At 47.7% G+C, this 9163-nt stretch overlaps 1 protein-coding gene across 1 annotated transcript in view; it reads left to right on the forward strand.

Annotated features, from left to right (window-relative positions):
- Positions 1–811: 811 nt before the first annotated feature.
- The window catches only part of DMRT1 (doublesex and mab-3 related transcription factor 1), a 148806-nt gene continuing 140454 nt past the window's right edge, over positions 812–9163 (forward strand). Inside the window, exons 1-2 of the mRNA XM_011956470.1 lie at positions 812–1351; positions 6210–6393. Coding sequence (XP_011811860.1) covers positions 998–1351; positions 6210–6393 — 538 coding nt within the window. The 5' untranslated portion in view covers positions 812–997. The remainder of the gene's footprint in view (positions 1352–6209; positions 6394–9163) is intronic.

The raw sequence follows: 9163 nt of genomic DNA on the forward strand, positions 1-9163 counted from the left end.
ACCACCCCCCACCTCAGTTTTTTAATATATATGTTTCTTTTTAAGTTTGAGTTTCCCGTGCCTGCAGAGTGTAAGTTTAAGCGGCCTCACAGGCAAGAAGCTATATGCACCTGAAGTGAACGGGAATACGGGCTGGAACAGTAGATCGTAGATCGTAAATTTATCTGAAGCGAAGGAGGTAGAAGTCTTGTGAGCAAATGAACACTGGTACAGGAAGGGATAAACGGAGAACAGAAAGTTCCAACCTTTGAAATTTTTGAAGTGCTTGTGCCCCGCACACTGAGGATCTTATTTGCCGTACAAATAGGGCAAATCTTATTTACCCTATACATTTCTGAGGCCTTCCACCTCATATCTCTTAAGAGAGAAAAAAATCGTTTTTTCTGACTTGGCTGTTGCCAAAGTAGGCTCTATCAAATCTGGTGCGCCTCTCTGGGCGAAAGGGAGCTAGAAGACCCCGTAGGGTGGTTTGCACCTCCTCCAAGCATGCAAGCATGGCTCTGCTCTTGACCCGGGGAGTCCAGCTTCCTGGGAGCAACGTGCTTTGGCAACCGGGTCTTGGAGCCTCCGAGAGCGGGGGGAGGGGTGCCCACGATTCCCAGGCCGCTCTGTACCTCCCGGTGGGCTTGCAGGAACCCTGCAGCAAAGCCCTGGATGCTTGCAGCCAGTGCAAGTTTGCAAGCAGCTGGAGAGCGGTGGCTGGAGTCGGGGGGCGGTGGGCGTGGCCACGCTCCCTCCCGGGCAGTCCCGGGAATGTTCTGAAAAGTATCCAAAAGTTCTGAGTCGCCCGCGCGCGCGCCAAAAGAAAAGGCACAACCCCCCACCACTCCGGGCGTGGCGTGTCCAGACCTCGCCGCTCCAGCTGCACCTCCGGCTGCAGCGAACACGTCTCCTGCGCCTCCTCCTCCCGAGCCTTGCTGTCCGTCGGGTTCATACCTCGCAGCAATCACCAGGCGAGAGAGGCGGCCAGAGTGCTCGCACTTCTCCTAGGGGCACCATGCCCAACGACGAGGCATTCAGCAAGCCCTCTACACCGTCGGAAGCCCCTCACGCCCCCGGGGCACCGCCGCAGGGCAAAGCCGGGGGCTTTGGCAAAGCGTCTGGGGCGCTAGTGGGGGCGGCCGGCGGTTCGAGCGCCGGGGGCAGCAGCGGCGGAGGCGGCTCCAGCTCCGGGGCGTCGGGCCTGGGTGCCGGGAGCAAGAAGTCCCCACGGCTGCCCAAGTGCGCACGCTGCAGGAACCACGGCTACGCGTCGCCGCTTAAGGGCCACAAGCGCTTCTGCATGTGGCGGGACTGCCAGTGCAAGAAGTGCAACCTGATCGCCGAGAGGCAGCGCGTGATGGCCGCGCAGGTGGGTGCGGGCGTCCGGGAGCCGGAGTTCAGCCCTAGTTTTTTTTGTTTTTTGTTTTTTTTTTAGATGGAGTCTTGCTCTGTTGCCCCAGGCTGGACTGTAGTGGCGCGATCTCGGCGCACTGCAACCTCAGCCTCCCGGGTTCAAGCAATTTTCCTGTCTCAGCCTCCCGAGTAGCTGGGACTACAGGCGCACGCCACCATGCCCGGCTAATTTTTGTATTTTTAGTAGAGATGGGGGTTTCACCATATTGGTCAGACTGGTCTCGAACTCCTGACCTCAGGTGATCCACCCGCCTCGGCCTCCCAAAGTGCTGGGATTACAGGCGTGGGCCACCGCTCCCGGCGGGGCCCGAGTTTTTTGAATGAAGTCCCCCCAGGATGGCCGTCGCCATGTGGGTCCTGGGTTGTGGAGAGACGCCGCGGTACTTGCCGACGGCCGCGGCGCTTGGGGTCCTGGGCTCCCGGCCACGCTACAACGCCAGTCTGGGAGGGCCAGAGACGTGTCTCTGATCCCGCCCACCGGGCAGAGTTGCGGGCTTCGCTCGGCTCGGGGTTCCACACGATCTCTGACCCTGCCTTTCAGCGGAGTTGCGGGCTTAGCCTGTACGGGGGTCCATGGGATCTCTGACTGGCGCCGCTGAAGAGAGTCGCGGGGGTTCCCTGTGCTCCCGGGTCCCTGAGATCCCTGATCCCGCTCTCAGGGCAGGGAATTTCAGGATTCGCCCCTCTGGGCTTCCCCGCGATCCCAGAGCCCGCGCTCCAACAGAACTGGCAGGGTTGGTTGGTCTAGAGGAGTCTTCAGGATCTTCGCTCCGGCCCTCCGAAGTGAGGGTAGTGGGGAGGGTTCGACTCCAAGGGAATTCCCGGGATCTCTAGCCCCACTCTCCCAGCAGAGTATTGCGGAATTCTCTCCGCTTCAGGGTCCCAAGATTTCCGACCGTGCCTTGGGAGCTGAGGGTTTCGGGGTTCGATTTCATCGAGCGCCCCAGAATCCCTGACTCTGCCTCTTTGCTGAGTTGCACTTAAATAAGAAAGGATCTTGGAGGGCGCCAGTGCTGGCCGCTCGGTTGGGGGAAAGGGAGACTCGGCCCGGCTGCTGCTTACCAGGGTAACCTGTCGGAAAGCCTTGTTTGTCTTTCTGGAAAAGTCGCTGCAGTGGACGCGCGTTGCGTGGTCTTCCCTGAGCGCCTGGCGCACTTTTTATCTTTGTCCCGCGTGGATGGAGGCTGAGCGTCTCAGCCATTTTGAGAACTTCGGAAGTTTTGTTAGCGTTTTAAAATTTGCATTCTCGACCAAGGATTAAAGTGCAAATTCTTTGAATATGTTTTAAAGCACGCTTACGAATTTAAAAAAATATGCGCAGGTGGAAAAAAGCGCGCTAGGGTTTGAGATTTTTGTCCGTCTGTGGTTTTGTTTTTTTAAAGGTTCGTAAGTCGGCTAGTAATTTAACATTTTAACGGAAAGTTTATGTCGTTAGTATTCTAAAAGGATTTTTAGAAGGCAGTAATCTACGTTATTTCCAGCTAAAAGTTGTTTTATCTTTTTAAGACAGGTTATTTAAAATGAAAAGATAACAAAGAAATGTTTGCTAACGATGTGCTAGTTTTGATTAGGAACGTGTAAATATCCTCCATTGAAAACAAATGCTCGAAGGTTATATGCTTTTATGTAATACTTTAGATTTTTACAAATGTGTTTTATACTAAACCTGTTTTGACTTCACAGATGGCGAGTGCAATCATGAAAATAGATATTGTTTTGCTTAATTTCTTAATAGACATTTTAAGCTTAATCTATAGTGGATGAAAAGAATACACTGGGTGTGGCAGTAAAATGCGTCACAATGAGTTTACTGAAAAAAATTAATGGACTTTTAAATTACACTGGGTAGAAAAATATTTTAAACATTTAGTCGTTGGCTTAAATGTTTAGTGTGGAGAACATGCTTGGGGGATTTCTCAAAATGTAGTAAAAATATTCTAGTAGAGAAATTAATTTTGAATAACCTTTATTAGTAGAGGAGGCTGCTTACACGGTTAAAAACAAAAGCAACTCAAGGTCACTTAGAATGGGTAACTTCAGTATTTTTTTCTACACCAGAATGTGTGTCCTGTGCCAGATGAATCCTTAAAAATCCGTAAAACAACTTTTTAGTCATTTTTTAAATAATTTGAAACTGATCTTATATATGATTCTAAAATAATCGTGTAGTTGCATTTTTAATCAATTGTTATCCCCTTTCCTTTTTATATAATATTTCCTAAGAAACATTGCGAGAAGGTCCTTAGTGAGATACCTGAGCATTTGGGATATGCATCGGGTTTGTGTAAGTAAGGATGTGAGTATGCACTGACATACTTCAGAGGTTTGCAGGGGTTTAAAACTTCTTTCTGGTCAGATTCATTGATGTTCTCTTTCTAAGCCTCTTGGTTAGTAATAGGAAATTCAAGCTTAATTATTTAATCTTAAGTCATTAATTATTTAAGGTCAATTTTTCCAAGTCAAAGACTATTTTTGGCTATGAGGAAAAATTACTTCCCAATTATCAGCTTTGTATGTTTGGACTGTAGTTTTCCTAAAGCAACATATAAATTGTAGTTGTTTTTTCTTCCTTTCTTTTTTTTTTTTAGACTGGAGTCTCGCTCTGTCCCCCAGGCTGGAGTGCAGTGACTTGATCTTGGCTCACTGCAACCTCCGCCTCCCGGGTTCAAGTAATTCTTCTGCCACAGCCTCCCCTGTAGCTGGGACTACAGGCACACGCCACCACACCTGGCTGATTTTTGTATTTTTAGTAGAGACGGGATTTCACCATATTGGCCAGGCTGGTCTCAAACTCCTGACCTCAGGTGATCCACCCGCCTCGGCCTCCCACAGTGCTGGGATTACAGGTGTGAGCCACTGCGCGTGGCCTGTAGTTGAGTTTTGTAATCTAACGTTTTGATTTTACCTTTGGCTTATATTTGGGCAGCTCTGCGGTGCTGGGGCTTCACTGTCATTTCATGAGCACCATACCTTAGTCAGTTTCAACAGAAAGTCTTTTTACATGCAGTAAGTAAAAATACAATTAATTTTCTTTAAACCTATTTTTTTAATCTTATTTATTTATTTATTTTGAGAAGCAGTCTTGCTCCATCGCCCAGGCTGGAGTGCAGTGGCTTGATTTCGGCTCACTGCAACCTCCGCCTCCTGGATTCAAGTAATTCTCCTTTACACCTCCTGAGTAGCTGGGATTACCCGCGCATGCTACCGTGCCTGGCTAATTTTTGTATTTTTAGTAGACGCGGTTTCACCATATTGGTCAGGCTGGTCTGGAGCTGCTGACCTCAGGTGTTACCCCTGCCTTGGCCTCCCGAAGTGATGGGATTACAGGTGTGAGCCACCCCACCTGGCCTTTTTTCAGTCTTTAACAATGTTATTTAAAAGAAGATAAATTGAAGAGGGACCATGAAGAGTATGTCAGGTCCTTTCCAGTCTCCAGTCCTGACTCTCCTTTCGTCTGTCTGGAATACCACACACCTGTCTTCACCCTTCCTCCCTGCCTTCTGCCTCTTCTGCCTTCAGGGACTTCAACGCCAGATTCCAGTCCCTTTCTCCACTGCTTCTCCCACATACTCCCTCCACCCCAGGAAACAGGGCTCTCCAGGCTTTCCTAAGCAGCTCCTGCCTTTCCTGTCCACCCTGTTCCATATTGTTCCAGTATGTTCTGCCCCTTCATCCTTGCCTATCCAAGTCCTCCTCATCCTGTTCTTCAATGCTCTGTCCAAATACTACTGCTGGCTGATTTTAACGTGTTAAAGACATTTCTCTCTCTTCTGTAGGAGTGAAAGGTACTTTCTTCTGTGTACCACTCTTGTGGTGTTTGTCACAGTTTGCCTTGTGTTGTAGTGGCATGTTTGCTTGCCTCCTGTTTCACCTTTTTAAAAATTTTTTTTTGGAGATGTAGTCTTGCTTTGTTACCTAGGCTGGAGTGCAGTGTTGCTATCTCGGCTCACTGCAACCTCTGCCTCCTGGGTTTAAGCGATTCTCCTGCCTCAGCCTCCCGAGTAGCTGGGACTACAGGTGGGCCAATATGCCCGGCTAATTTTTGTATTTTTTTTTAGTGAAGATGGGGTTTCACCATGTTGGCCAGGCTGACCTCGAACTCCTGACCTCCGGTGATCGGCCCACCTGTGCCTCCACGGCAAAAGTGCTGGGATTACAGATGTTAACCACCATTCTTGGCCCTGTTTCATTTGTTAAACTGTAAATAATGTAGGATCCAATCTACTCTTACTGATCCCTGTTTTTAGTACAGCGGCCTTTTACAAGTTTGTGGAATGAAGGAGTGAGTGATCCCATTTTCCTTCCTAATCTGTCAGTGCTTCTGACCCACTCTGCTCTTCAGATCGTACTCCTTCACTTGGCTGACTACAGTTTTTTCCTGATCCTCCCTAGCCAACCTTATTCTACACAATGATTTGTTTAACAAGCTTTTCTGTTTGTTTGTTAAGAGACTGGGTCTTACTCTGTCTCGTAGGCTGTAGTGCAGTGTGGCTCGATCATAGCCCACGGCAGCGTCAAACGCCTGGGCTTAAGTGATTCTCCTGCCTTAGGCTCCTGAGTAGCTGGGATTCCAGGCATGTGCCACCATATCTGACAACAAGCATTTTTTGAGCACCTACTGTCTGGCTCAAAACTGTTTCTAAGCTTTGCATATCATAGTTACCTGGGTGGGTTTAAGAAGAAATGGGAGATTTTCAGACCTCACTCACCTCCAGAGCTAGTGAATCGTGGTGTCTGGGATGGGTGGGGCTTCTGTGCTTTGGCAAAGCTGATTCTGGAGTGCTGGAGGATGACTCGTTGTCGTGTGCTTCCAGGTGGCCCTGAGAAGGCAGCAGGCCCAGGAGGAGGAATTGGGCATCAGCCACCCCATCCCACTGCCCAGTGCAGCTGAGCTTCTTGTCAAAAGAGAGAACAATGGCAGCAACCCGTGCCTCATGACTGAGAGCAGTGGCCCCTCTCAGCCACCACCAGCCAGTGTCCCCACCACTGCAGCTTCAGGTAATCTGGGGGCGCTGAGGTTCACATGGAGACTGGGCATGAGGGAGGAAGAAGGGCTGCAGCCACAGAAACAGGCCTCCCCTGAGCTACATACAGTGTTTAGAGCTTAGAGGATTTTGTAAAGGATTCTCCCTCTGAAGGTCTGTTTTTGCCTGCATCACAAAGGCAGGGGCCATGAATTCTAGAAATGCAGGTTCAACTCTTTTCTGTTGAATATTAGTCAAGACTGAATCTGGACAGGGAATGATGTCAGAGAGAGGTGAGTTTGTTCAGCTTTCATCTCAGTTCACCCCTTCATTTTCCAGTCATCCTTGTGGGAACTAAATGTCCTTATTTCCTAAAACTAGAAGTCCACTTCTTCACTGCATCCATTTGGGGAAAGTGTCTAGAAAAGCCAAATCCTAGTGTCAGATTTGAATGAGCACTGGGAAGTAACACAAAGGCAGGCCACATTGGCTTGAATTCTCTCCCCTGGGTACTAAGGAGGAGTGTGTGCTTTTTTACACATGTGAAACCTGAGACATAGGCAGTTACGGGATTGCCAAGTTTACTGAATTAGAAAGTATCTGAATGAGTTTATCTGTCTCCAAAGCTCAATACTCAATGTGCTTACTGCACTAGGTCTCTAAATTACAGGGGTCTGGAATAAAGTACAGGGGTCTGTTCCAGTATGGAAGCCCCCAGCCACATGTGGCTATTTAAATTTAAATTCATTACAATGAAATAAATGAAAACATTCAGTTTCTTCATTATACTAGCCACATTTCGTGTGCTCAATAGCCACTTACAGCTCAGGGCTACCATATTGGATAATGCATTTCTGTCTCTTAGAAAGTCTAATTTGATGGCACCGGTCTAGAATGTGGGAGCTATAAGACATCCACCAAATAAAGACCTGTGGAATCTTGTTGTTCCTGACAATTAAATACACATACTATAATTCACAGAATATCTGTAAATGTCTTTAAAGTGTTCTAAGCTCCATGAAATACAGCCTAGCAGTGTGATAATCACCTTGACTAAGCTTTCATGAATTACTCAGTTTGCTGGGCTTAACCACTGTATACTAAAGTCACACAACTGTATATCATTCACTAGCTGTGCAACTTTGGAGAAGTTACTTAAGCTCTCTGGGCCATTTTTTTCTTCTTGTCAAAAATGAGGGAAAGAGTTCCTGAGGGTCTTAAAGATCTTATGAATCTTGGCCATTATTAAAAAGGAAGTTAAGCAGAAAAGAAGTTAAAAAAGAAGTTAAGCACCAAAGAAAGCAGGAAGGTGTGTCTGTGTCTGTCTCTGTGTATTTTACTGAAGTTATTGACTATGTAATTAACAGAGGTCAAGATACTCTTTTTTCTTTGCTTGGATTGGCTGCTCAATAGTATGTCCTTATAATAGTTTTCTTTTCTTTTCTTTTTTTTTTGAGATGGAGTCTCGCTCTGTTGCCAGGCTGGAGTGCAGTGGTGTGATCTTGGCTCACTGCAACCTCCGCCTCCTCGGTTCAAATGATTCTCCTGTCTCAGCCTCCTGAGTAGCTAGGACTACAGGCACCTGCCACCACACCCGACTAATTTTTGTATTTTTTAGTAGAAATGGAGTTTTCCATGCTGACCGGGCTGGCCTTGAACTCCTGACCTCAAGTGATCCACCCACCTCAGCCTCCCAAAGTGCTGGGATTACAGGCGTGAGCTGCCGTGCCCAACCAAAACTTTGCTTTTCATAGAAAGGAAGGAGTATATCAGAAATATGATCTTTACGCTTTAAGATTTTAAGATGTGTCCAAGGTTTAGTGCCTAAATGATACAGGGTCACGGCTGATCTGGTGGATTTAGTTGTGGGGCTGAGATGAGAAATGGGATGTGTCACATGACTAAAGACGGCAAGTCCCAGTGCCAGGTTTTCCATAGGGGAGTAGCTCATTTGATTTTCACAAACGTCTCAGGAGGTAGGAATTATCCTCATTTACAGATAGTAAAACCAAGGCTTAGTAAATGGTAAGGAGGCTGCCACAGAATGGAGCTGGCTGAGCTAGGATTTATTCCAGGCCTGTCTGGTTCCAAAACCCATGGATTTCCCACTCTACTTGACTGGGACCAGTTGTCATGTTTCCTTGAAAAACGGACACTTATGATTGTTTAGAGGCTGTGGTCTAATCCTCAGAGCAATTTAGGGCTGGTGGACAGTTAGCAACAATGTTAGGGAAAAAGTTCCTGCCATTCTATCTTGGCACAGAAGACAGCAGCCGTGGATCTTCACAGGAAGAAATACAGGGAAAGGCCAGTGATGGATCAGTGTCAGTGCTGGATGTGGCATGATATCACAGTTTGATTATAAACCCTAAGATAGTAGAGCTTTAGAGAAGGACTTTAGGTTGTGCAGAGTTCAGAACGACTCTCACAAGGGTGTTTCAGAGTGGTGATAGGGAAAGTTACAAAAGGAAGCAGTAGCGGGGCAAGGTGGAGGGTTCAGGGTCGAGGAGGATTTTACCAGAGTTCCTTCCTCACCTGTGGAGTTGACAGACCTTGCAGTCACTCTATAGCCTTGAACTAGCACTCATAGGGAAGGGGAATGTGGAAGCCTACAGTGTGCTGTGCTCATTTGCTCAGGCACAGATGGGCAAGTATGGCTCCGGGGGGAGCCTTTACCTTCTGAGGACGATGGGCTCACACACTCTCTCTCTCTTTTTTTTTTTTTTTTTGAGACGGAGTTTTGCTCCTGTTGCCCAGGCTGGAGGGCAATGGCACAATTTTGGCTCACTGCAACCTCCGCCTCC

Source organism: Colobus angolensis, unplaced genomic scaffold (assembly GCF_000951035.1).
Source record: "Colobus angolensis palliatus isolate OR3802 unplaced genomic scaffold, Cang.pa_1.0 Scaffold419, whole genome shotgun sequence".
NCBI lineage: Eukaryota > Metazoa > Chordata > Mammalia > Primates > Cercopithecidae > Colobus > Colobus angolensis.